Source organism: Bos indicus x Bos taurus, chromosome 1, assembly GCF_003369695.1.
Source record: "Bos indicus x Bos taurus breed Angus x Brahman F1 hybrid chromosome 1, Bos_hybrid_MaternalHap_v2.0, whole genome shotgun sequence".
NCBI classification, from domain to species: domain Eukaryota; kingdom Metazoa; phylum Chordata; class Mammalia; order Artiodactyla; family Bovidae; genus Bos; species Bos indicus x Bos taurus.
Genome location: NC_040076.1, coordinates 148,009,106 through 148,037,096, shown reverse-complemented (window position 1 = coordinate 148,037,096; position 27,991 = coordinate 148,009,106). Strand labels below are relative to the sequence as shown.

At 48.6% G+C, this 27,991-nt stretch overlaps 1 protein-coding gene across 3 annotated transcripts; it reads right to left on the bottom strand.

Moving 5' to 3' along the window:
• CHAF1B (chromatin assembly factor 1 subunit B) lies at positions 1-27,991 on the bottom strand. 3 transcript variants are annotated; one of them, XM_027548719.1, is made up of 14 exons: positions 27,884-27,991; positions 27,045-27,259; positions 26,017-26,149; positions 25,193-25,310; positions 24,084-24,187; positions 19,774-19,870; positions 17,882-17,966; positions 16,486-16,579; positions 8,737-8,806; positions 8,511-8,635; positions 4,940-5,087; positions 3,755-4,186; positions 3,074-3,168; positions 1-2,196 (listed from the first exon to the last, which is right to left on the bottom strand). In XM_027548719.1, exons 2-14 carry the CDS (start codon positions 27,168-27,170, stop codon positions 2,096-2,098), a joined length of 1,728 nt encoding a protein of 575 aa, XP_027404520.1. In that variant the 5' UTR covers positions 27,171-27,259; positions 27,884-27,991; the 3' UTR covers positions 1-2,095. The 3 variants fall into 3 exon arrangements, with proteins under 3 accessions (XP_027404520.1, XP_027404529.1, XP_027404540.1); XM_027548728.1 differs by having other exon boundaries at positions 8,544-8,635; XM_027548739.1 differs by lacking the exons at positions 8,511-8,635; positions 8,737-8,806 and having other exon boundaries at positions 1,479-2,196.

Below are 27,991 nucleotides of genomic sequence, written 5' to 3'. Positions count from 1 at the left end.
TCCAGCTGCAGGATATTTTTATTTTTTGGCTGAGCTGCCTATCACATGTGATCTTAGTTCCCCAAATAGAGGTTGAACCCGTGCCCTGCCCCTGCATTGGAAGCACGCCGGAGTCTTAGCCATCAGACCACCAAGGAAGTCCCTAGCTGCAGGAAATTTAAGGTCATTTTTCCTCTGAAGAGCTGATGGCATCTCCCACACATTGTTATCCTTTCGGTTTGGATAGAAGCGCTGCTGTCCCTCAGTGATGGACCAGAGAAACAAGAGAAAGCTTTCCGTGCAGATGCATTTAACCAGCAGAGACTGCCTCCAGGGGAAGCTTCCCTCTCTTGACTTCTCAATCCTGGCTGCGCCTCAGATCGCCAGAGGGGCCTTCAAGAATCCTGAGGTTCAGCTGGCACCCCAGACCAAGAAGGCCAGACTTGGGCCGCAGGACCCGGCCATCGACGTCTGACAGCTCTTTGGGGGACCTCAAGGTGGAACCCTGGTCAAAACAGCTGCTCTTCGACCTCTCAAAACATCTTCGTATTGGATGTGACCCACACTCGTATTACTATAACTCTTCGTCAATTCACCTGCAAGCTCTCCACGTTGTAAATCACCCCCTTTGCCTCTTTCCCGTGGAGAGGGAGGCGGGCTCTTTTTCCTGATAACTGGGTTGTGGACGGAGGTTCCCAGGTGACTCAGCGGTGAAGAATCTGCCTGACGATGCAGGAGAGGCGGGTTCGGGAAGATCCCCTGGAGCAGGACACACAACCCACTCCAGTATTCTTGCCTGGAGCATCCCATGGCCTGAGGAGGCTGTCGGGGCTACAGTCCATGGGGTCGCAGAGAGTCGGACACAACTGAGCGCACGCACGTGCACAGGCTGTGGATGAGGCAACAAAGAACCAAATTCTTTCCAACTCTCTTGCTTGCTGCTGGCCTGAGCTGAGGAGGGTCGTTCTCCCACCCTCAGGGGCTCCCCGCCAGAGGTGGGATGTGCGGGTCCTGAACTCGCCCTCTGGTCTGGCTCAGACAGGGCAGGGGGCGCTGGTGCAGCCCCACTCGGGGGCTTCATGCGGGGTACCGGCCTCAGGTGTCGTGGAAGCAGCTGTTAGCTCCGCTCAGCGTGAGGCAGCCGCACCGGCGCCTGGGGCTGTGCCCGTCGCCACCTCTCAGTCACGTAGCCAGCGTCTCTTGTGCTAAGAGGAGCCTCCAAATGTGTGACGCCTGCTGCAGGGACGGCACATCACACATCTCAGCCCGCAAGGCCCATTTACCCACAGGAGGAAAAGGACCACACCAGCAGCCCAGGTGCTGAGTGAGCAGAAGCACAGGCCACCAAGCATAGGTACTTCTTTTGCTTTGAAAAATCAAGAAGGTAACCTATGTGTTAACCAAACTGCATATACAGTAAAATTGCAACCCTTCCTCTTCCCAAAAATAACAGAAAAAAAAGATTTTAAAAAGGAAATATGCTGAAACAGTAGCAAGGGTTTCCTTCAGGTGGTGAGATGGATGATTTCCACCTCCAACCCCGTTTTTTTCCCCTAATTCACTCTAGTTTACTATCTTTCTAAAAAGAGCATTATTACCTTTAAAATCTGAAAGCAAACATAACAAACTTCCAAAAGTTAATCAACTATTTAGAAGCTAAGTTGATCAAATAATCCAACACACTAAAACCCAATGGAATAAACCTCAAAGTACTGTCTCCTCTAATTCCGGCTGGAGGAGAGTCCACCGTCAACTGTCTGCGTTTTCATACAAATATTCCAAGGCAGGAGTCACTCATTTTCACATCAGGTAACACTGAAAGTGAAAGGCGCTCAGTCGTATCCAAGTCTTTGCGACCCCACAGATGATACAGGGCTCCCATCTCAGAAACTCAAGAAAAAGAGAATATAATCTATTAAGATGTTCACATCTCCGAGGGAAAAATGTATCCTAAATACAAGAAGCGACATATCTCTGGAGAAGACCAGTCCACGTGTATCTTCCGTTACAGAAATCCATTTCCGACGGACGGTGCTGCTCTCAGCTGCCTTCAGGCCCGCCCCTCCCTGGCACCCGGGTGCCCCAGAGCTAGCCGCCTTCAGGCACAGGACAGGTATCATTGAGGGTCCATGACTCGGGGTCCTTCTCCATGCTCACCGAGTCGGGGCCGCTTCAGCTCCAGGGGGCTGACCTGAGGGTCTGCAGGCGTCTCTGAGGCTTAAACACACACAAGGTTGGCAGGTGAGTGAAGACGTCTCTAAGTTAAGAGCTGAAGTTTACGAGATAAATTTCGTGTACAGACAAAGGAACTGGACTGCCTGGCCTGGTCCTTCGTGGATCTGAGGGGGAGATCTGACCCAGCGGTTTGCAGCCAGGGGTGGCTGTGCCCCTCGAGGGACAGTGGGCAGAGTCTGGTGACACTGCAGAATGTCACCAGCAGGGGGAAGGGATGAGAGTGCCCAGGGGTGCTGCTACGCCACCTGCATCCACAGGACAGCCCCACAGCGAGGACTGACACCCACAGCGCCAACAGGGCTGAACTGAGAACCAGCTCTACACCATCTCCCCACCTCAGGTTTAAACGACAAGCCTGGTAAGATGCATCCTTTTTTAAAGCCAGGTTTTATTTATTTTTATTTATATGGCTGTGTGGGGTCTCAGTGGAGACACACAGGATCTAGTTCCCCAACCAGGGACTGAACCCAGACCCCATGCACTGGGAGAGTGGAGTCTTAGCCACTGGACCACCAGGAAGTCCCAAGATGCATCCTTCTTTCTCAGAAGTGACTTAAAGTCACGCAGTGTTCATTTCCAAAAGAGACAATATTCTCGTTAATTATATTAGACCAGTAACAGTGTCACTTGAAAGTGAAAGTGTTAAGTCACTCAGTCGTGTCTGACTCTTTGTGACCCCATGGACTGCAGCCCACCAGGCTCCTCTGTCCACGGGATTTTCCAGGCAACAATACTGGAGTAGGTGGCCATTCCCTTCTCCAGGGGATCTTCCCGACCCAGGGATTGAACCCAGGTCTCCCGCATTGCAGGCAGATTCTTTACCAGCTGAGCCACCAGGGAAGCCCACAGTGTCACTTACCTGATTGAATTTCCTCTGTGGAAGGGCTGGAAGTTATAGGGGTTGATATGGAGTTCAGTGGAGAATCTGTCTTTAAGGGTATTAAGTTTATTCTCCTGGATTAAAAAGAGAAGTAAAAGGTCGTGAGCATCACAGAGGTTGACCGTATATGGTACCAAGTTTCCGAGGAAACAAGGAAACCAAGGCCTCCTTACTCAGTAAATAAGGATCATGTACTCAGTTAAATCGTCACATAAATAATAGTCAACCAGTCATCTAAAAGCTTCAAAATCCATGCTTTGTTAACTTCCAATGACACACTAACCACCCTGCTAGGTGCTTCATATAAAGCCTATCGGATGTGGCTTCCAGTATGAAAGCTCTAAGACACGGATGGTTCTTTTTAAAAAAATCCACAGTCTCAATTCTCAACAGTTACTTTTTTAAAATTCTAACTGCAAGAAGCTCACAGGAAATTAAGGGGGGACTTTAATATCAAAAAGACTTCAAACACCGTCCCACTCCCCTCCACCACCAGAAGTGAGGTGGACGGAGGTCTGAGCAAGGACAGGGCCCCTCGGACGTCAGGAAACGTTTCTCTGGCCGCCGTGTGGGAGCTCACACAGTACAAGGCGGGGGGCTTTCAGCTCTTGCTGTTTTTCCAACCGCAAGGACGCGTTCTTTCTGCGTCTGCGTGCTTACCGGGGTGTGGGCTTGCTCCAGGCCTGCAGGGTGTTCAGGGTGACCCTCCGGGACGGCTGGGCCTTGGCGTTCTGACCGCTGGGCTGCAGGGGCTTCTCCTTGGGAGGCCCTGCTGGGGAGCCTCTGGCACCAAGAGCGGCCATGGGGGTGTCCTTGGCCGCCGGGGGGGCCTGAGACTGTTTCGCCTGTGGAGGGGTGGTGGAAGGGCTGCTGGGGTCCTGGACTCTGCCGGTGGGGGTCCCTTCCCCAAGCCTGGGTCCTGGCGAAGATCCAGAGGGGGTCTGACCCTTGGTTTTCTTCGCTGTATCGGGAGTTCGCAGGCTCAGAACCGGCTTCTCTTTCAGGGGGATTCCAAGCTCATCTTTCTCGAACGTCACGAAGGAGCAATAACCGTCTGTGGAAGAGATGGCCAGGAAGGCCCCATCGCTGGACCTTCGTTCCCAAAAAGAAGCAGAAGGGAGGAAGTTTACCGAATGCTGTTGGCCACTCTGGGCGCGCTCATCACCAGGCAGGAAAATGGAAGTGCGAGCACCGTCCCCAGCTTTGTTTGAAGACAAGAGTCGTTGTGGGGAGGGGGCCCGGCTGAGAAAGGGCTAGTGTGACCCCTTCCCCACCCCCCGCTCCACCCGCCTCGAGCTTCTCAGGGCCCCAGCATCTCTGCCTCGTCATGAACTTCACCAGGGAATCTAGGTGAGACGGCCTCCTCTCGCCCACCAAGATCAGAAGAGGACTAAAAGAAGATCAAGAGTTACAAAGAGCAAGAACCGGGTGTGGGGCGGCCAGGCCCAGGCTGGGCCCCAGCGGGCGGGGAGACGGAGGAAGGCGCCCGGGGTGCTGAGAACCCCAAGCAGGAAGGCCAGGGCGGCGACCCCCCAGGACAGGCCCACTTCTGGGGCCCTCTCTGTGTCTGGGGTTCCTTCCTCCCGGGGGCCTGGCAAGTCCCTGGACGACCAGGGAGCCCAGGCGTCTTCCCTTCGGTTTATGAGAATGAGAAGAATCCACAGGGCGATCCGTGTGGCATCAACACCCACTGAGATGACCACCAGAAGCAGTATTGTAGCAAGTGAGACACAGCTTTCCTTGTTAATACTTTTTTTCAAAAAAAAAAAGCTGGTAAATAAGAGCCAACCAAGCCAACTGCAGGGCTACCCCAGGGGAGGGTACGTGTCCTCACTGTCCACTCACCAGGAAATATCACTCAGGGTGTGGTAATGGATGTTGGACACGTAACCGAACGGGAACAGCTGCTGGGTGTCGTACAGAAGCACCGAGTCCTCGGAAGCGACGGCGAACACCAGGCGGTACGGCAGGCTGACCAGCTCCATGCCTGGTTCTGGTGACGGGCGAACACAGGGGCAGAGAAGGTCAAACAAGCCAAGCTCTCAGATCAAACACATCTCCACCCCTCCCCCACAAAGCCCCGCCCCTGGGGACATAAGTGACATAATTTCATAAAAGACTAGTTTGCTGTATGCCTTACAGAATTCACTTTTGTCTTATTTTATATATGAATATCAGAATCCAGGGCTTCCCAGGTGGCTCAGATAGTAAAGAATCTGCCTGCAGTGTGGGAGACCAGGCTTTGATCTCTGGGTTGGGAAGATCCCCTGGAGAAGGAAATGGCAACCTACTCCAGTATTCTTGCCTGGAGAATCCCAGGGACAGGGGAGCCTGGTGGGCTGCCATCTATGGGGTCACAGAGTCGGACACGACTGAAGCGACTTAGCAGCAGCAGCAGACTAAGATAACAACATCTGGAGAGGACAATGGCACCCCACTCCAGCACTCTTGCCTGGAGAATCCCATGGACAGTGGAGCCCGGTGGGCTACAGTCCATGGGGTCACAAAGAGTTGGGTGTGACTGAGCGACTAACACACATGTAAGAATCAAGGAGAACCATGCATGAACCAATGAGGACACCATGTTCTGATCTGAGACTCACGGGCACCTGAGACCTGAAAAGAAGGGAAGGAAGGTGTGTGGATGAGGCAAGTCACCCTGTGGTCAGCACCTGACGAGGAAAAATCAGGGTCACACAGAAACGCCTTATCAAGGGATGTTTTCATGCTGTCTGCGCTGTGCTAAGTTGCTCAGTCATGGGCGACTTTTTGCGACCCCATGGACTGTAGCCCACCAGACTGCTCTGTCCGTGGGGATTCTCCAGGCAAGAATACTGGAGTGAGTTCCCATTTCCTATTCCAGGGGATCTTCCCAACCCAGGGATTGAACTCAGGTCTCCCGCATTGCAGGGGGATTCTTTACCAGCTGAGCCACCAGGGAAGCCCAGGAGTACTGGAGTGGGTGGCCTATCCCTTCTCCAGAAGATCTTTCCGACCCAGGAATCAAACCGAGATATCCTGCATTGCAAGCGGATTCTTTTACCAGCTGAGCTAGCAGGAAAGTCATTCATGTAAAGGTTTAGAAAGTTGAAAATAGCTTCTGCATCTAGCCTTGGAGTAACAGGGACCAACTGACCCTTCCCCTGAAAGAATTAAAATACCTGGCAGAACACTGAAACCAGGGTCCGGGGGACACTGTCCACGAGCCCATGAAGGACAGCAATCTCACAGAGATGGGAAGCAAGAGACCCGAGCCCCGCCACTGCCCCCGCTTTCTGCCTGTAGGTTCCAGGCCCCGCAAAGGTGGAGGAGACCCAGGCGGCGCCCAGCAGACGCCCCGAGCTGGGAGCCAAGAGGCCTGGTGGAGCATGCGGTGGCGGGGTAGAGAGAGAACTGCGGGGGCCTCCAGAGTCTTCAGCCGACGCTGGCAGTAAACACACGTGAGAAAACTATGGGAAAGAAAGAGCCATCCCTAAGGAGGCCAGCAATCAGACAGACAATCAGGAAGTATCTGCAACTGATGCTAAGGACAAGGGCTTGATTTCCCAAATACACAAACAGCTCATGCAACTCAACAACAACAACAAAACAACCCTATCAGAAACGGCCAGGAGACCTGAATAGGCATTTCTGCAAAGAAGACATCCAGATGGCCCAGATGAAAAGCTGCTCAACGTCGCTAATTAATAGAGAAATGCAAATCTAAACTACCACCTCACACTGGTCAGAGCGGCAACTGTTAAAAGGCTACAGACAACAAATGCTGAAGCCAGGGAGCACAGCCAAAATTTAGAAAGAAAAAAAAAAGAATGAAAATACACCTGTATCCACTAAGGTAAAATCCCCACAATGTCTAATAAAAAATTATCAGGCACGCCAAGAAGCAGAAAAATATCCATAATGAGGAGAAAAAAAGTCAATCGAAACCAACCCTTTGTACACAAAGCCATTAAAAGAGTTGTTTTAAAAACTGTAGTCCAAAAAAAACACAAAAAACACTGTAGTCCACGTGTTCTAGAAGCAAAAGGAAAGCAGATATGCATAAGGAAGAACCAACTTGAACTCTGGAGATGAAAACCACACTGTCACAGGAATACACTGGATGGCACCAAGGGCAGGTGACAGAGAAGAAAAGGTGCGTGAACTCAAAACACGGCTGTAGAAACTATCCAAAATAAAACGCTGGCAGGCAGGGGGCGGAGGTGGGGGAGTCCAGTAACAGAGCATCAGTGAGCCGTGGGTGGCTTCAAGCAGCGGGATACATGTGTGGCTGGAGTCCCTGAAGAAGAGGGGAGAGAGGATGATAGCAGAAAGTCTCTGAAGAAGTAACTGGCGAAGTTCCCCACATCCGGGACTTTCCTGGAGGTCTAGTGCCTAAGATTCTGTGTTCCCAACACCGGGGGCCTGGGATTCAATCCCTGGTCAGGGAACTAGTTCCCTCGTGCCGCAACTAAAGATCCCGTGCCCACAGCTAAGACTGGGTGAAGTTGCTCAGTCGTGTCTGACTCTTTGCAACCCCATGGACAGTAGCCTACCAGGCTCCTCCGTCCATGGGATTCTCCAGGCAAGAACACTGGAGTGGGTTGCCATTTCCTTCCCCAGGGGATCTTCCCGACCCAGGGATCAAACCCAGGTCTCCTGCACTGCAGGCAGATGCTTTACCATCTGAGTCACCAGGGAAGCCGCTGATCAGGTACAACCAAATAAATAAATATATTCTTTTTAGAAGCTCCTCTAATTTGATGGAAACTATAAACTTGTAGATCTAAGCCAGTCAATGAACCCCAAGCACAGGAAACACAAAGAAAACTGCGGCAGGCACACTGGGATAGGACTACTTACAGCCACCAACAAACAGAAGAATCTTAAAAGCAGCCAGTGGAGGGAAAACAGTTACACAGAAATCCAGTTCATGTATCAGTTTTCCTGCACAGGGAACTGATGATGAATGACAGTCAGCCAAGCAGCAGAGAGACAAAGCTCCTACTTTCATTCCTTTACAGATGCTAGTAGCAAAAGAAAAAGAGTGTATTCTAGACAATGCGTAGGCTGACACGTATTTTGATAACGTCAATCTTTGCTCCTGCTGCTGCTGCTGCTGCTGCTGCTAAGTCGCTTCAGTTGTGTCCGACTCTGTGCGACCCCATAGATGGCAGCCCACCAGGCCCCCCTGTCCCTGGGATTCTCCAGGCAAGAACACTGGAGTGGGTTGCCATTTCCTTCTCCAATGCATGAAAGTGAAAAGTCAAAGTGAAGTCGCTCACTTGTGTCCGACTCTTAGCGACCTCACGGACTGCAGCCTATGAGGCTCCTCCGTCCATGGGATTTTCCAGGCAAGAGTACTGGAGTGGGGTGCCACTGCCTTCTCCATCTTTGCTCCTAAGATTGGTCAAATGGAACTAACCCCCATACTCACCTCTTCCCTCCCTGCCCTGGTCACTTAACACACCTGCTTCTGCCACCGGCCTGAGCTCAAAGTAGACGGGGCAGCAGCGGACAGCGAGCGTCGCCTTCGCAGGACACGGAAGGTGGGCGATGGGCCTGGAAGATGAATTGCGGTTTTGCAAAAAGGCACTGTCACTTAACAAAAGCAAAAAAAAAAAGAATGGGTAAACGTTTCATATATTTCTTTAACTGCCTACCTTTTAAGATTTTTCCTGGAGAAAACGTAAGTCGTGTTTGTCACATTTTCACCGGATTCCACGCACCCAGCTGAAGAAGCAGGAGAGGAAGGTGAGGCCTGTGTTATTATCAGACTGTTCACCAGCAGAGACGCAAGAGCATCAGTTCTGGTTTATATAAGATTCCCCAGAAAGATTATTTCCTGTACAATGTTTGATGTCTGAGGATAAATGCAAACATCTCGTCCCTGTCTGGGCTCAGCCCTTACTGCGGTTCTAGCCACCTGTCACCCCCCTGAGTGTCACCTCCCAAGGGGCTCAGCCACCTGGGAGCCCCTACCAGGCCTGGGCAGGAAGAACAGAAAGCAGGGACCCTGGCCTCAGCGGACCTCTGCCTGGGAATCCAGCTAATCCCTGTGGTGAAGCGCTGTGATCAGACGCTCGGCTTGCTGTCCCCCTCGATTCTGACCCCAGCTGCCACGCAAAGCCTGAGATGCCGGGAGCCGGCATATCGCATATTGAGTGCATATTGCATATTGCATATTGAGTGCAGCACTTTCCACAGCATCATCTTTCAGGATCTGGAATAGCTCAACTGGAATTCTATCATTGCCGGGAGCCAGTGTGAGGAACTCCGCCCATGACAAAGGTCATGAGGAAGGAGGCTCGGCATACGCAAAGGCGGGATCGAGCTTCAGGAGTCCCCCTGGAAATTCTCGAGCATATATCCTCAAAACCAGAATCTGCCTACTTTCTGCTTTGTGCCTTCACCTACACCTCTGACTTTACGAGGGGCTGTGCCCCACTACCTCTCTGAAAAAAAGACTTAGCTTACAGCTCCAGTTAATAATTCCTGGGTGTGACAGTGTTTAACCTACAAACTCCTTTGGAAATCCTCTAGCCTGCCTGAATAGGTTTTTCCGGCCACATGTGATTGTTCAGAGCCTCCCAACTGTGAGAGGCATGAGATGTTCTAAACTGTCTAAATACAGATTCCTTTGAGTAGTTAAAAGATTGATTAGAAATTGTATTGGTGAAGGGATTTTCACTTGTTGGGCCAATGTTTGCTGCTAAGTTTCCATATCCCTTACCTGCTGTGTCCCTGGCAGTGTAGTGATTAATATAATTGGTGTAAGTAGTAGCTTTAATGTTTGTAACCTAGGACCCTTGAGTTAATTCTTTTTCATGTTATAGCCCACCACACCTTTGCTCTGTAGGAATGCAACTTTATCTAATGCTTTTGGAGGGTGGCTCCTGACCAATCACCTTTAGAGAAAAATAAGTTTTCTGAAGAAAGGGTCTTAAAATGTTAACAGGCCTCCGGGCCAGAAGATGATGCAAATCACCTAAGCTTTTGCATATGATAAATCTGCAGGAAGAAAGCCTGGCTTGCTGCATGACTCTACCCCTTCCCCCATTATCCTCTATGCATAACTTAAGGTATAAAAACTACTTTGGAAAATAAAGTGCGGGCCTTGTTCACCGAAACTTGGTCTCACCATGTCGTTCTTTCTCTTACCTTCTGGCTGAATTATTCAGCCTCTTTTCTCCACTGAATTTCCTCACTGAGCTATCCTTATTTCAGCCTCTTTTCTCCACTGAATTTCCTCACTGAGCTATCCTCATTTTATTACTCTTTATATCCTTAATTAACGTTTAATTAAGCAATTGTTTCCTGATCTTCGCCTATGCCGTCTCTCCTTTGAATACCCTGGATCAGCCGGGGCTGGTCCCCGGCACTGAGACTTGGGTTTCTTCAATCTGCCTGATGGCGCCCTGAGGCTGCCAGGAGACCAGCCCTCTGCTGACATCTCCAGCCCCCGCAGAAGCTGCATTTGCCCTGGGGAGCAGTCCACATCTGAGAGCTCACCTCAAGCTATACTCAAAACCAGGTCAGACCTTGTTGGAGAATGCCAGTCACACACAGCTACTCTTGGGAACATCTCCCTGTTTTATACTAACATTTCCACACACCTATACAACCACACAGTCTTCCACATGACCATTCCATACCCCCAGGGGAGGGCAGCAGACAGACCCAGTGTCTCCCTACCCTCTCCCGCTCACCCATCCTTCCATCCCTAAATAATCCATCTTAACAAACCATTGGGTCACTGCTAATTTCCTCCATGCTCACATAATCATCACAACCAGTTATAACTCAACTGCAGGTATATTATACAGTGGCTTTTTAAAATCTGTTTTACAAAATGAGATGTTATTCACACTTGTGCTCATTACCTGCATGGCACCAATGGATCCTTTCGTTAGTAGCTGCCTGCTGTGCACTGGTATGAAAATACCGTAATTCATCCTCTCTAAGTGAGTACTGCTTTTTGTTTTTTTTTTTAACTACAAACCATGTTTGCAATAAACACACTTGGACATATACCCTATGAACTGTTTTCATTTTTTAACGAAGTGAATCTCAGACGACTCAGCAAAGCAGATGCACTGAACGGTTATTAGACTGCTTTCCAGAAAGGCTCTGATAATCCACACTCCCTCCAGCAATAGCCACACCCACACCCTTCAGCCATAGGTATTTTCACTGTTTTTCAGTGTGACATGAATAGAGCCATACCTAACTTATATCAAGGTAACCGGCACTGCCTTGACTGTTGCTGGGTTTCTGAACATTCTCCTGTGTGTGCTGATATCACATGAAGATCTGCTTTTCTACAAACTGCCTTTTGTATCTGGCTCTCATTTCTCTCTTCCAGATTTTTTCCCTTTGTTTTTCTGTTCTTCTTGCCAATTGGAAGAGCGCTCACATACGGTATCATTTAGCACTTTCTTTCCTGTTCCATGAACATTATTTTCCAGCTCCATCATGACTACTGATATTGTCTACTGCATCTCTTGCCTATAGGCAAGATCTACATTCTACAGCCAAGTAGGTCTGTCATTTAAGAGCTTCTGGGTCTCCAGTCTTTTGCTTGGTCCTTCCCAGTCCTAGAAAGGCCTTCTAGATTTTCTTCTAAGAGTTTTACATTTTCACTTTTTATATTTAAGTACGGAGTTCACCTGAGATTTATTTTTATACATAAGCTAGGAATCCAATTTCATTTTCTTCCATACATCTAGACATTCCAGCATTCTTCACTCACTAACCCATTCTTCCCACTGAAATACCCTCAGGTTACCTACTAAATTTCCTTTTGTCCCAAGATCTATTTCTGGATTCTGCTCTGGTCCACTAATCTATACGCTTATTCCTATACCAATACGGGTACAGAGGAGCCTGGTGAGCTAGTCCATAGGGTGGCAGAGTCGGACATGACTGAAGTGACTGAGCACCCATACCAATACCATACTGATTTGATAACAGTTATTGTTGTTCAGTCACTCAGTTCTGTCCAACTCTTTGTGACCCCACGGACAGCAGCACACCAGAATTCGCTGTTGTTCTTCAATATCTCCCTGAGTTTGCTCAAACTCATGTCCATTGAGTTGGTGATGCCACCCAACCATCTCATTCTCTATCATCCCCTTCTCCTCCTGCCTTCAATCTTTCCCAAGATCAGGGTCTCTTCCAATGAGTCGACTCTGCATCAGGTGGCCAAAGTATTGGAACTTCAGCATCAGTCCTTCCAATGAATATCCAGGATTGATTTCCTTTAGGATTGACTGGTTTGATCTCCTTGCAGTCCAAGGGACTCTCAAGAGTCTTCTCCAACACCACAGTTCAAAAGCATCAATTCTTAAGCATTCAGCTTTCTTTATGGTCCAACTCTCACATCCATGTGACTACTGGAAAAAACCATAGCTTTGACTAGACAGATCTTTGCCAGCAAAATAATCTCTCTGCTTTTTAACGTGCTGTCTAGGTTGGTCATAGCTTTTCATCCAAGGAGTAAGTGTCTTTTAATTTCCTAGCTGCAGTGATCATTCACAGTGATTTTGGAGCCCAGAAAAATGAAGTCTGTCACTGTTTCCATTATTTCCCCAACTATTTGCCATGAAGTGATGGAATCGGATGCCATGATCTTCATTTTTTAAATGCTGAGTTTTAAGCCAGCTTTCTCATTCTTGTCTTTCACCTTCATCAAGAGGCTCTTTAGTTTCTCTTGGCTTTCTGCCATAAGGGTGGTGTGATCTGCGTATCTGAGGTTATTGATATTTCTCCTCGCAATCTTGATTCCAGCTTGAACTTCATCCAGCCCGGCATTTCACATGATGTACTCTGCATATAAGTGAAATAAGCAAGGTGACAATATACAGCCTTGACGTACTCCTTTCCCAATTTGGAAACCAGTCCATTGTTCTCTGTCTGGTTCTAACTGTTGCTTCTTGACCTGCATAACAGGTTTCGTAGGAGGCAGGTAAGGTGGTCTGGTATTCCCATCTCTTTAAGAATATTCCAGTTTGTTGTGATCCATACAGTCAAAGGCTTTGGCGTAGTCAGTGAAGCAGATGTTTTTCTGGAATCCTTTTGCCTTTTCTATGATCCAATGGATGTTGGCAATTTGATCTCTGGTTCCTCTGCCTTTTCTAAATCCAACTTGAACATCTGGAATTTCTTGTTTCACGTATTGTTGAAGCCTAGCTTGGATAATTTTGAGCATTACTTTACTAGCGTGTGAGATGAGTGCAACTGTATGGCAGTCTGAATATTCTTTGGCATTATCTTCCTTTGGGATTGGAATGAAAACTGACCTTTTCCAGTCCTGTGGCCACTGCTGAGTTTTCCAAATTTGCTGGCATATTGAATGCAGCACTTTCACAGCATCATCTTTTAGGATTTGAAACAGCTCAACTGGAATTCCATCACCTCCACTAGCTTTGTTTGTAGGGATGCTTCCTAAGGCCCACTTGACTTCACATTCCAGGATGTCTGGCTCTAGGTGAGTGATCACATCATTGTGGTTATCTGGGTCATGAAGATCTTTTTTGTATGGTTCTTCTGTGTATTCTTGCCACTTCTTCTTAATATCTTCTGCTTCTGTTACGTCCATATCATTTCTGTCTATTGTACCCTTGTTTGTGTGAAATGCTTCCTTGGTATCTCTAATTTTCTTGAAAAGATCTCTAGTTTTCCCCATTCTATTGTTTTCTCTAATTCTTTGCATTGTTCACTGAGGAAGGCTTTCTTATCTCTCCTTGCTATTCTTTGGAACTCTTCAGATGCGTATATCTTTCAGCATTCAAATAGATATATCTTTCCTTTTCTCCTTTGCCTTTCGCTTCTCTTCTTTTCTCAACTACTTGTAAGTCCTCCTCAGACAACCATTTTGCCTTTTTGCATTTCTTTTTCTTGGGGATGGTTTTGATCACCACCTCTTGTACAATGTTACAAACCTCCATCCATAGTTCTTCAGGCACTCTATCATATCTAATCCCTTGAATCTATTTCTTACTTCCACTGTATAATTGTAAGGGCTGGGATTTAGGTCATACCTGAATGGCCCAGTGGTTTTCCCTACTTTTTTCATTTTAAGTCTGACTTTGGCAATAAGGAGTTCGTGATCTGAGCGACAGTCAGCTCCTGGTCTTGTTTTTGCTGACTGTATAGAGCGTCTCCATCTTCAGCTGCAAAGAATATAATCAATCTGATTTCAGTATTAACCATCTGGTGATGCACGTTTATAGTCTTTTCTTGTGTTGCTGGAAAGAGAGTGTTTGCTATGACCAGTGTGTTCTCTTGGCAAAAGTCCGTTAGCCTTTGTCCTGCTTCATTTGGTATCCCAAGATCAAACTTGCCTGTCCCCAGGTGTCTCTTGACTTCCTACTTCTGCATTCTAGTCCCCTATGATGAAAAGCACATCTTTTTTTGCACTATAAAATCTCTGACATTCAGACAAGGAGATGCTGCTCAAGTGTTATTCTTCTTTCATATGTGCTACATTCTCAGTCGCTCAGTCATGTTTGACTCTTTGTGACCCCATAGACTGTAACCTGCCAGGCTCCTCTGTGCATGGAATTTTCCAGGCAAGAATACTGGAGTGGGTTACCATTTCCTTCTCCAGGGGATCTTCCGGACTCCCTGGATGAGGACTCCCAGGATTGAACCTGCATCTCCTGCATTGCAGGTGGATTCTTTACCACTGAGCCACATGGGAAGCTGGTTGCATTATTCTTTGCATTTACTCAACTAAACAAATCTGAGATGTCATCCAATTAAAACAGAAAACCAAAAGAAACAACCAAAAAAACCTTAAATGGGATCCTAAATGGAAAACAATGAGTATGTTAATTTTTAGAACACGAAATATCTATTTGTTCAGAACTTGTTTTATAACCATCAATAAGACTTTCTAGTCTTCTTCATCAAGGCTCTGTGCCTTATTAAATTTTTTCCTATGTAGTCCCATGTCTTCTGGACTTTGCACTATTATGAATGGAACAACTGTCCTTTTCACATTTCTAAGTACTTATTCTAGTGTAGCAGATACAGAATTTATGTATTTTTACAATATTTAGCCACTTTATCAAATTCTTTTTTTATCCCAATAGTATTTTTTTAATCTCTTGGATTTTCTAGAAACATAATCCTATCACAACATTTTCTCTCTTCTTTTCCAATCTCTGTCATTGCATTTCCTGCATTTATTAACACCACTGAGAATCGTTAACAGTGACAGTAGAAACCCATCTGGTATCCGATTTGAACTGAAAATGTCTTTAGAGCTGCCCTTTAGAAAAAGGATTTGATACTGAGTTTAGTAAGTAACTTTTAATATACTTAAGCAACTATTTACTCTTGGTCCTGGGACCACCCCCAAGCCAATGTCATTCCCACATGTTCTCTGTTGTCCTTTTACAGTCTGATCCACACGTCTGTGTGATTCACACACTCCTGGGGCCCCCACCCAGCCTGGCTGGAACATGTAATGGCAAACCTGACCCACGCCTTCCCGTTTGGCTGAGCCCGGGGTTCACATCACTGAATCACACACAGGATGGTACCTGAGCAGTGGAGCGCAGGGGTTGGTCTCTGAGACCACGCTGGCCATAGCACTGTCCTGGCTGATTCTGCTAGGCTCACCCTCTTGCCCTCCTGCAGGCAACGAGCCTGACATGTCCTCACTGATTCTGCTGACCTGTCAGACTTGACCACTACACTGCCACAAGTTATTCCGACCTGACATGTCTGTGTCTAGACCCTGTCACAATAGGATGCATCATTACTCAGAATAAACACGATAAGGGCACTTTCTCATTAGTTTTAGAACTATGACCTCGGTATACATGTCTAGGGAAAAGGAATTTGTTAAAAAAATTTTTTTAATTGAATTTATCTAAGAGAATGCATTTATCACTCTAGTCTAGTGGCTCCCAAATTGTCTGTGTGTTAATACCACTGGGGATCTTTTTGAAATTCCAAAACCCAGATCACACCCTCCAAACCAGTTAAAATACAATCTCTAGCGGGGTGGGACCCAAGTACCAGGACTTTTGGAAGCTCCCTGGAGGTTTTGGAAGGGCTTCCCAGGTGGCGCTAGTGGTAAAGAACCCATCTGCCAATGGAGGAGACCTAAGAGACGTGGGTTCTATCCCTGGGTCGGGAAGACCCCTTGGAGGGCATGGCAACCCACTCCAGTATTCTTTTCTGGAGAATCCTGTGGACAGAGGGGTCTGGCGGGCTACATGGGGTTGCAAAGAGTCAGATACAACTGAAGCGACTTAACAGAGTTCAGTGTGTGGACAAGTTGGGATCAGTGCTTTCATCAGAATTCCCTGAGCTGCAAAAAGCAGCCCAGAATGAGGAGCACAGACCCCAGCACTGCTGCCCTCCTGCCCTCAAATCCAAAGCTTCGTGAAACACACCTGGCGTGAGGAGCAAAGATCCATCAGGAGTGAAACTCAGTCTTCGGAAGAACGACTTCATGCTGTCGTCGTGGAACATCCGGTAACTTCTCGCCTGCAGCACATGAAGTTTACATGTTATCCCGAATCTTCACATTCACAATAAAGGCTTACCAATTCCTATCTCTTCACTACATATTGTCATCTATTACTGACATAATAATAAGTATGAAATTGAAACACATTACAACTCAAATAATCACACAGGACTGCAAAGGCCATCAGTCTTGAACTCATCTCCCACTGTTGGTAAGGAAAGCCGTGTGCGTGTGTGTGTGTATCTACGTGTTTGAAAGTGAAAGTGTAAATTTGTTCAGTTGTGTCTGACTCTGCGACCTGCCGGGCTCTTCTGTCCCTGGGATTCCCCAGGCAAGAATACCGAAGTGGGTCTACGTGTTTGTGTGGTTTAACAATTATTAAATGATATACCTCTGTAAGAACACACCACGCTGTGAACAGTGCTTTGCCTGGGAAATGAGACTGGGAAAAGGCAGGAAGGTAACTAGGAGCCCTTTTGTTTGTTATCTGTGTGTATATATTTAGAATCTCCCACTGAATGAACCCTTTTTAAAAAGAAAACAGGAACCCCATCATCTTCCCAGACAACACTGCTTGAACACCTATGTGGAACAGTTTTTGCTGCCATGCACCTAACACTTTACAAACACTAAGCTTTTAACCCTCCAGACCCAGCCCAGCCCGCAGCTCACTCTGCCTTATTAACCTGCTGCCCAGGACTGCTTTGCAGTTATCCCTCCTCTGCTCCAGTAACCAGCTCGCTCCCTTTCAGCTCCTTGTCTGCCTTAGTACTCCGTCATCTGACATCTCAAGGACCAGGGTGCTACCTTTATTTGCCGCTTCTTCCCAAAGATCAGAACACTTCCCATTCCTGGGTACCAGCCCAGTGGCCCGCGTTGCCCCTCTACCTGCCTGGAAGGTGCTGGACCCACCTGCCTTCCTGTTGCCTAGGGCTGGGATGCTCCTGGTCAGTGGTTCCTGGCCCTCACTGCACCTCAGACCTGGGGCCCTGGCTGCCTCCAGCCACGTGAAACGCATCTCTGGGGGTGAGGCCCAGGCACCTGTACTTTTACATGCTGCCCAGGTGACTCCATAGCTCATGCAGGACTGGAAACCACTGAGCTTCACCACCTACTCTTCCCCTGGCCCCCAGAGGTCCCCACTCCCACTCAGGTCAGCCCAGCACCCCCACACTGAGACTCGGCAGTCTGAGAGGAAGTCACACTGCAGTTCAGGTGTGGGGGCCTGGCCGCCAGGGGCTTAGCCGCAGGATACAGAGGTGCTCACGGCTTCCTGGGTCCCAACTTAAGCACAGGTGGGATGAATGTCAATCCTGTACCTCTCCTTCGGCCCCCACTCCAGACAGCATCTTTGAGACGTTAAAAGCCACACGTTTCTTCTGCGTGCTGTACACCCTCAGGATCCTAAACAAAGAAGACAAGTCTGACCTATCTCTTCTAGTAAGTGAATTACGTTTCCCATAGAAACAATCTAGTACCAGAACTAAAGACTGCTTCAACAACTTGCGGCCTGCAAAACCACTGACCAAAGACTTTCAAACTTAACTGAATGACTCGGGCAAATATTAACAATTGAAAGGCTACTGCTAATGAAGGGGGGAAATACGCTGTAATTTCACTTTTTTATGGAATGTTTCAACTTGTCAAGGGAGATGAACTTCAGGTCTTGGACGTGTGGCCCAATGGCCATCTGCACGACTGTTGTGAAGTTGATTTTGTGTGGAAGGGTCTTGGCCTCAGGGATTTGCAAGAGTAAGGAAAACACTAGCAGGTAAACTGGTTGTTGGTAATATATTATTCCCCAAGCCAATCAGACTGTTTCACTCCTGAGTGTTGAATAAAACACATACACCAGGGGATTACCCTGGCAGTCCAGTGGTTGTAACTCAGCCCTTCCACTGCAGAGGGCATGGGTTCAATCCCCGGTTGGGGAACTAAGATCCCACACGTCACTGGGGCAAAGCCAAAGAATTCCCCCACATATACCAGAAAATAAATGACATCTGAAACGTTACAGGAGATTCTTCAAAAGATAAACACTAATTCTTCCTTAGTGTTTTCATTCCAGGGTTATCTGAAATCCAGTTTGTTATACTTAAAATTAGCTGTATGTGCTTAGTCACTCAGTTGTGTCTGATTCTGAGACCCCATGGACTGTAGCCCACCAGGCTCCTTTGTCCATGGAATTCTGCAGGCAAGAACATTGGAGTGGGTTGCCATTTCCTACCCCAGGGGATCTTCCCGACCCAGAGATTGAACCTGGGTTTCCTGTACTGCAGGCAGATTCTTAACCATTGGAGTCACCAGGGGAGGCACTTCTCAATTATGGCAGTAATAAACCTAACAAAAGACTTTAGTATAATTTGGCTCTATATGCTCTATATTAAAAATGTCATTATGTACTTTTTTTCTGGTGATAATTTTCAATCTAAAACAAATCTGCAAATGGCTAGAGCAGGACCATTATAAATCTGAGAAGCAAAGCTGAAGAGACGTGAAAAAGGACTGTTATGACTGGTGAGCAATGACTGGTGCCTCTGTTGTTGTTGTTGTTTTTAATTTGGCCACACCAGGCCTTGTTGCAGCTGTAGGATCTAGTTCCCTGACCAGGAATTGAACCCAGGTCCCCTGCAGTGGGAGCACAGAGTCTTAACTACTGGACCACCAGGGAAATCCTCCTGGCTTTTTAAAAATTCTTTGTTCCAAGAACACAATTAAATTACTGTATTTAATTACACCAGTAAATACAGCAACAGGACCTCTTTGAAACAAGGAGGAAAACAAGACAAAATATCTTCTTTTCAAATTAATTTAAACGGAGTTGTTAAAATCACTGTAGCAGTAAACACTAATCAAAAAAATGAAATAAATATCCAACCTTACCACTAGGTATCTCTTCTTTCCTAAGTCATATTTATAAAAGACTTTTTCTTTAAAAAAGTTCAGATTTAACTCAGAGCCATTTCTGCATTCACTCACCCATTCAATAAAGACTTAAGTACTAACTTTGTGTAAGGCTTTTGTCCTAATCAGTTTCCAATTTCTTACTCTGTTTTAAGAATAACAGTAAAATAAAACGCTTTCTATGAAATCAGGAACAAAAGAATCAAAGCTAGATTGTGGTTTATATTGGTTAAGCTGTAATAAAAATACCTCTGAAGAAAATTTAAAGCTAACAGAGATGAGGACAACTCATCAAATACTAACTTACCTGTCACAGCTCAGGGTAGCAACATATTGACCCAAAGGATCCCAGGTTACTCCTTGTACGTAACTTTTATGTTCATTAAAAATTGAGATCTTCTGGCCTATGGATAAAGCATACAACACATTACTAAAACCCGCTAATGCACAAATGGTATAAACCACAATTTAAGTATTATTCCTTTGCTGTTCCATCATTCAGCACCGGGCGATTGAGCCTCTGTACCAAATCCCACGTCAGGCTCTGGGGTCAAAGATAACTTCACATGGTGCCCGCTCCCAGGGAGCTCAGAGCTCCCGGTGGCAGCTATGCACACACAATCCCCTTGGAGAGCAAGCTGGAGAGAAAGAATACGAGTGGCAGGGTCAGTGGGAGGGGGGAACAGACCACCACAGGGCACACACAGACACCATGGGGAGGACGAGGGGCAGCCGCAAGAAAGCAGGGGGCAAGGGTGAAGGCGTGAGCTCAGAGTTCAGGTCTCCAGGTAAGGCAGGACATGCGGGGCCAGCGGGGAGAGAAGGCAGCATTCTGAGCAAACCCACGGGGTGAAAGCCAGCTTGGCATTCGGGGAAATGACAGGCAGCTGAGACCGCTGGTGTGTGCAACACCCTCATGTGCGAGAGAAAGGTTCTGGGGGCTCACAGTGCGGCTCGGCGCAACGCTGAGCTGGGAAGTGACCTGCATGTCAAGGATGAAGCTGAGGGTTGAAGAGAGCACACACAGGAAGTGTCACTAGTAGGAAGGGGACAGGAGACTGGGTGAGAGCCAAGGGTCTGCCCCAAAGCAAGGCGGGCCAGGATGGGAAAGGGCTTTGGGGGAGAAACGTGGAGGATAAAACCAGTCGCACACAAAGACAACCTGGAAGAACAGAGGAGGGGGTTAGGAAGCCTTGGCCAGTCTTTGAGAAACAAAACCCTCTTTTGGGGGGAGCACTCTACACCTGGCCACTCACTCTGGCGATTTCCTCGCCTCTCACTTACTCAATCTTCTGCCAGGGGCACCCGCTCCCCACACCCACCACTGCCCCCTAAAACCACAGGCCTCGAGGTCGCCAGGGACCTTCGTGTGCACACCACAGATGTCAGAGTAACTGTCCGTCCCCCTCCCCTTCATGAGGCTCTTCTCTGGGAGTCTGCTGAGATTAAGGTGGCTGGGGGTGAAGAAGTAGTTTCAGGAGATCTTCGGAGGTTTGTGGGGGAGGCTATTGAGGAAACAGGGGTGGGACTGGACCTCACAAGCAAAAGGGGCAGGGACCTTGGGACCACCCACCCGCCCCCGGAGGCTGCTGGGGACGCATTTGCAGGGGCTCGGGGTGCAGCGTGTGGGGCTGTGACCAGCTGTGCTCAGCCCGGGACCAGGACCACAGCCGATCCTGGGCTGGGGTTTGTCTTGGTGGGGCAGGTGGACGAAGATGGTCTGTGTTCGTACATGATCCCCTTGGGAAACAAGCTGGACAGGGAGAATACAAGAGGCCGGAGGGGCCGACAGACCAGGAAGCAGAGGGCTCAGTGGACTGCGGGGCTCCTGGAAGGAGACGAGCAAGAAGTGGAGGTGCTGAGGGACCAGCCGCAGATGTGCTGATGTGGGGGGCAGGCCGCCTGGCCTGAGGTGTCCCTATCAGAGCTGTCAGAGGACAGGCCTTCAGAGACAGATGCCCAGCTCTGGGACAGCGGACAGCAGACAAGACAAGTGCGGACCAAGTGGGCATTTTTCAGCTCTGGAGTCAAAATCACTGCAGATGGTGACTGCAGCCATGAAATTAAAAGACACTTGCTCCTTGGAAGAAAAGTTATGACAAACCTAGACAGCATATTAAAAAGCAGAGACATTACTTTGCCAACAAAGGTCCATCTAGTCAAAGCTATGGTTTTTCCAGTGGTCATGTATGGATGTGAGAGTTGGACTGTAAATAAAGCTAAGAGCCAAAGAATTGATGCTTTTGAGCTGTGGTGTTGGAGAAGACTCTTGAGAGTCCCTTGGACTGTAAGGAGATCCAACCAGTCCATCCTAAAGGAGATCAGTCCTGAATATTCATTGGAAGGACTGATGCAGAAGCTGAAACGCCAATACTTTGGCACCTGATGCAAAGAACTGACTCATTTGAAAAGACCCTGATGCTGGTAAGGGTTGAAGGCGGGAGAAGGGGATGACAGAGGATGAGATGGTTGGATGGCCTCACTGGCTCAATGGACATGAGTTTGAGTAAACTGGGAGTTGGTGATGGACAGGGAGGCCCGGCCTGCTGCAGTCTGTGGGGTCACAAAGAGTAGGACAGGACTGAGCGACCGAACTGAACTGAAGGTGATGGGCAGTAGATAGAATCACAGCACGTGCAAATCCACAAATACAAAAACTTACTGACTTTGAATAACCTTGCCCATGTTACACGTTTAAAACAAAGGCTTACAATAAAGTCTCTATTTCCACACTCCTTAAAAACTGTTCCTCCCCCTGCCCCCTTCTCTGTTGTCCCAGGATCAGCATGCCACGTGCTAGTAAGTAAAATCAGGTTGCTCTATTGCTCAAAGCCCTTTGGCAGCTCACGATCACACCTAGGATAACCTGAGACCTGACCCGGGTGGCCGGGCCCACCACCACCCTCCAGCCTCAGGTCCTCCTTCCCCCTCCTGCTCCTGCACACCCTCAATTTCCTGTTGCCTGGACACAACAAGCCGTTCCAGCCACAGGGCCTCCGCACTTGCTGTTCCCACACGCGGGAACACCGTTCCCCGAACAATGCACACAGCTCACTCCCCAACTTCATTCCAGTTTCTTTTCAAACTCCACGTGTTCAGAGAAGCCTTCTTGATCACCCGACCACTCTCTGACCCCCTCAGGGCGCTATCACTTCCTAACATTGGATGGACGTTTGCGTACTTATTCACAACCTGCTAGAACTTGACCATCATATTTGGGTATTTTCCAGCACCTGCAAGAGTGCCCAGAGTGCTGGCAGTGTTCAAGGTCATTACAGCTGGTTTCAGAGGTGCTGGATGGAGTGTCCGCAGACACCAAAATATCAAGGTTTGGGAAAAAGAAGATGAGGATGCTGGTCACGCTGGTCCTCCCCTCGGCAGAAATGTCGCGGACTGATTAGAAAGAGTGTGTGTGACACAGAGGAGGCAAGAGAAGCTGCTTCAGTGGACAGCACGGAACTATTAACACAAGAGAGGCTTTTACAGCGTGGACGGAAACTGGGCGGATGCAGCACTGAGACTGCAGAGGATGCCAACAGCCACAGCCTGACCCCTGACCTGGGTATCTGGGCTGGTGGAGAATGACCAGATAAAGGAGAGGAGAGGAAGAGGTTTGGGAGAAAACACCAAGCTTGACTGCAGGACTGCGGCGGGGAAAAGTGGTTAGGCACTGGCCACCACTGCTACTTTCAAATTGTAGTTAACTTCTCACATGTTTACCTCCCACCTCCTCCCACACCCCTCCAAAACAGGTTCTTTCAAAGCAGCGAGGTATCCTTTGCTTTATTTGATGTCCTGAAATGTAAACCTGACCATGAAGTGAAGTGAAAGTCACTCAGTCGTGTCCGAGTCTTTGTGACCCCAAAGACTATACAGTCCATGATATTCTCCAGGCCTGAATACTGGGGTGGGTAGCCTTTCCCTTCTCCAGGGGGTCTTCCCAACCCAGGGATCAAACCCAGGTCTCCCACATTGCAGGTGAATTCTTTACCAGCTGAGCTACAAGGGAAACCTGATCACAGCTACCACTATATCGAGCAGGCAATGCCCCACTGATGATGATGACCTGATAACCTTCCAAGATCCTCAGGTCCGTGAAGGCCGGGATCAGCCCTGTCCCTCCCCACCTGCTCCCTTGTCATGTCTGCACCCCCAGGCGTTCGGTGTCTACCTTGCTTTGGCATCAGCAACTCATGACTCATAACACCACTGCTAAACCTCATACATTCCGACTGCATCCCTGGCATACGGGGATAATCCCTAAGCTGTCCAGCTAAACTTCTGTTTCAGTTCGCTAAAGAAACTCTTCTGAAGCGTTTCATGGTTCAGCTTTTCAGCCACTTGGAATATTGCTCCCCTAATAATGGGCTTTCCTGGTGGCTCAGACAGCAAAGACCCTGCCTGCAATGCAGAAGACCTGGTTCCAACCCTAGGTCAGGAAGATCCTCTGGAGGAGGAAATGGCAACCCACTTCAGTACTCTTGCCTGGGAAATTCCATGGGTAGAGGAGTCTGGCAGGCTGTAGTACACGGGGTTGCAGAGAATCGGACATGACTGAACGACTAACACTTGCACTTTTCCCCCAACAATAGCAAAAACACATCACACATCAGCTACCTTTACTAACGTCCCACATGATGGCCGTGTTGTCCACAGAGGCAGAAGCCATTAAATTCCCGTCAGTTGCCCAGCAAATATCATACACGTCTTCTAAGTGGCCCCTAGAATCCAAAGAGGAAAAAGAAAAGAAAAAGCAATTCTTGTCTTGAGGAGAGGAAAAAAAACAAATGTCAAAAATTTAAAGGCAAACTCAAGGCCCATGCAATGGGATTGTAGAATTCCCACTAGAGCCACATAGCTATATTAGCTGTAGCTATAAACTACTACCTTCAAGGATACTTGTATCTTTAAAATTGATTCAAGTTTACTAAAGAAAATTTTATAAGAGAAACTAGGAAAACCTATTTTAATGGCTTTTAATGGAAAATCCATTTTAATCCATATTTTTATCTTTTTAAGCCAGGGGTCCCCAACCCCTGGACTGGTACCAGCCCGTGGCCTGTTAGGAACTAAGCTGGCCGGCAGGAGGCTAGGAGGAGGCCTGAGGAGGCAGGAGGAGCCGAGTGAAGCTTCCTGCGTATTTCCAGCCACTCCCTGGCGATCGTATTACTGCCTGAGCCCCGCCTCCTCTCAGGTCAGAGGTGGCTCTGGATTCTCACAGGGCCTCGAGCCCTGATGGTGCTTGAGAGGTACCCAGGTGGTAGGCTCCTTGTGAGAATTTAATGCCTGATGATCCGAGGTGGAGCTCAGGCCATGATGTGAGCTCTGGGGAGTGGCTTGGGGAGGAGGACTGCGGGAGACCATGAAGAATCAACTGCCTGCAGACTCATATGCAAACTCTATCACTGAGCAGCAAGTGACAACTGTATAATTATTTCATTATATATTATAATGTCATAATAATAACAGAAATAAAGTGCACAAAAAATGTAATGCACTTGAATCAGCCTGAAATCACCCCTCACCCCTAGTCTGTGGAAAAACTGTCTTCCACAAAACCTGTCCCTGGTGCCAAAAATATTGGGGGGCTGCTGTTTTAAACTATGCCTGCATTACTGTCTTGCACAAGTAAAAGTTTTAAGTGAGATATGAAAGTCTAAATGCCTATCAGCTGAATGCATTCAGGTCCTAAAGCTAACCCCTCCGCAGGTCCCTCCCAAGGTTACCTCAGGGTTTTTACGACAGTCCAGTTCTCCTTGTTCAGCTGAGCCTCATCCTCGTCCTGAAAAGCAACCTGTTCCGGCTCCTTGTTATCATTCACCTTCCAGAGCAGAATGACAGCATCTGCAGAGTGAGTCGATTAAACGCAAGTCATGCTTTCCTGTGTGGCCTCTTCACTTCTGGATTTTTAGGACATTAAACAATATCTACAATATCTACAGACACTATGGCCATGAGGATTTACCTCTAAGAATTCGGGCAGGAACAGCAAGTTTCCCTTCTGAACAAAACTTTCTACTAATTTACTGTGTTCTTAAATTGTTTTTTCAGTATCAGATATTTTAAGCTCTATAATGGAAATTTTGGGTTTTTTTTGGGGGGGTGCATACTGGGTGGCTTATGGGATCTTAGTTTCCTGACCAGCAATGGAACCAGGGCCCCCAGCAGTGGAAGCACAGGGTCCTAACCACTGGACCACCAGGGAATTCCCTCTATAATGGGAATTTTCAAACGTATACAAAAGTACAGAAACTGTTCACTGCAGCCCTGTTTACAATAGCGAGGACATGGAAGCAACCTAAATGTCCATCAACAGAAGAATGGATAAAGAAGATGTGGTACATAAATCCAATGGAATATTACTGAGCTATAAAAAAAGAATGAAATACTCCCCATAACATATCCCCGTAACTCCCCTAAATTATCTAAATGACAGATTCAGAGGGTCAAGCAACCTCTGAAATGAGAAAGTATATCTAGCTCAAATCTCAGTATTGACTATGAGACATGTGTGTATCTGGTTTCTAAAGATTCAAAGTAAAATACTCACCATCCCCTCCCGATGCTAAAATTTCCCCATTTGGAGAAAAACGTACGACATTGACCGCTTTGGTATGGCGAGCAAGATTGGACAAAAATTCAACGATGGCCTTTCCATCTGGTCCTTTTTCTACCTTCCAGACCTGTTGATACAAAAACACTCATTCAGAGAAACATGTAGTGAGCAGGCTTCATACTGCACCTACTAAAACAACCCTGTACTGATTTTCAGAAAGAAAATTTAGTTTCTGTTTCGAAACGTAAGAGGAAGTAACTCCTATCTGAAACATAAACCTCCTGTGCCACTGCCTCCCACCTCCTCCTTGTGCAAACTCTTCCCCTAGAGGAAACTGGCCTCAGGGTTCTGAAATAATAACATCACCACATCCAGTGACATCAGTCTATGTAACAGGACCCTAGGAAGAAAGTTGCTCTCTATTGCCTCACTGTTGACTCAAGGTCCTGACAAATTATCCATCTGGGCTGGACACACATATACATACACTTTGTTGCTCAGTTGTGTCCGACTCTTTGAGACCCCCATGGACTGTAGTCCACCAGGTTCCTCTGTCCATAGGATTCTCCAGGCCAAAATACTGGAGTGGATTTGCCATTTCCTCTTCCAGGAGATCTTCCCCACCCAGGGATCCAACTGGCACCTCCTGCCTTTAGCAAGCGAATTCTTTACCGCTAGTGCCACCTGGGAAGCCCCTGGGCTAGGTAACTTAGTACAATAATTTGTGATGATTGCCTGCAGTGTGCATGCTCAGTCCTGTCCGACTCTTTGCAACCCCAGACTCCTGTGTCCATGGGATTTCCCAGGGGAAAAAAATACTGCAGTGGGCTGCATTCCCTCCTCCAGAGGGATCTTCCAGACTCAGAGATCGAACCTGCGTCTCCTGCATTGGCAGATTCTTTACCGCCGAGCCGGCCACCTGGGAAGCCCTGCGTTTAACAGTCATTATAAAAACACAAGAGTGGAGAACGCCACTTCAACGTTGCTTCCTGGGCCCTTCCCATTCCCCGTGCCCCACTTACCCTGACAGCCGTGTCCACCCCAGCGGAGGCCAGCCGGTGGATCCTCCCGGCGGCTCCATACTGGAAATCCAGGCTGTACACCGGCTCCTTGTTGTGCCAGGCGATTTCGCAAGTGATGACTTTCATCCTCCGGGGTCTTCAAGGAGCGAAACACAGTTCCTCAGGGGGTGGTGGGGAGTGCCCCCGTTGGTTCTCCAAAGACGGAGGAGAGACAGCTGCAAATGGTTAGTGATGAGATGAATCTTCGAGCCGAGGACTAGGCACTGAACGCTCAAGCCTGAGCCAGGAGCCCTGCCTACCATTAAAGACACTGCCTTGGGAGAGGATGTCAGTGCGGCCCTCTGACGCAACCCTCGCAGCTCCTCCTTAAGTGGTTCGCGGAGTCCTCGGTTGTTTTCAGTTTATTCTCCGGGAACGTCCGGAAAAGCAACGAGGGACGGACACCCAGGGAGGGGAAAGCAAGGCCCGGGCCGGGCCAGGCCAAGCTGAGAGGGGGGCGAACCCAGGGATCAGGGGGTGGGCGCCCCGGGGCGACGGGTACCGGGGGTGAGGGAGGGCCGGGGCCGCGGGGGAAGGGCTGCTCGGCGAGCCGACCGAGGCCGGGGACGAGGGGGCAGCCGGAACCGGACCTGAGACCTGGCTGAGAGGAGGCCGCCGGGGGCACTGAGGCCGGGCCGGGGGCCAGCCGCGCACACGCGCGCTTCTCCGAAGCTCTCCCGGGTCCTTGCGGCTGGCCCTCGGCGAGGGCCGCTCGCCACCCTCACCTGGCCCCTCACCCCTCACCCAGGCCCGGCCTGGAAAGCGTGGGGACGCGAGAGTCCGCGCGGGAGAACCAGTACCTGAAGAGAAACGCTCAGGCCGCTGGGCCACCAGCTCCCGCCGCCGCGCGCGCACCGGTTCCCGCGCGCCGCAGGCCCGGCCTTCTTGTGGGCGGGGCCTCGGGACTC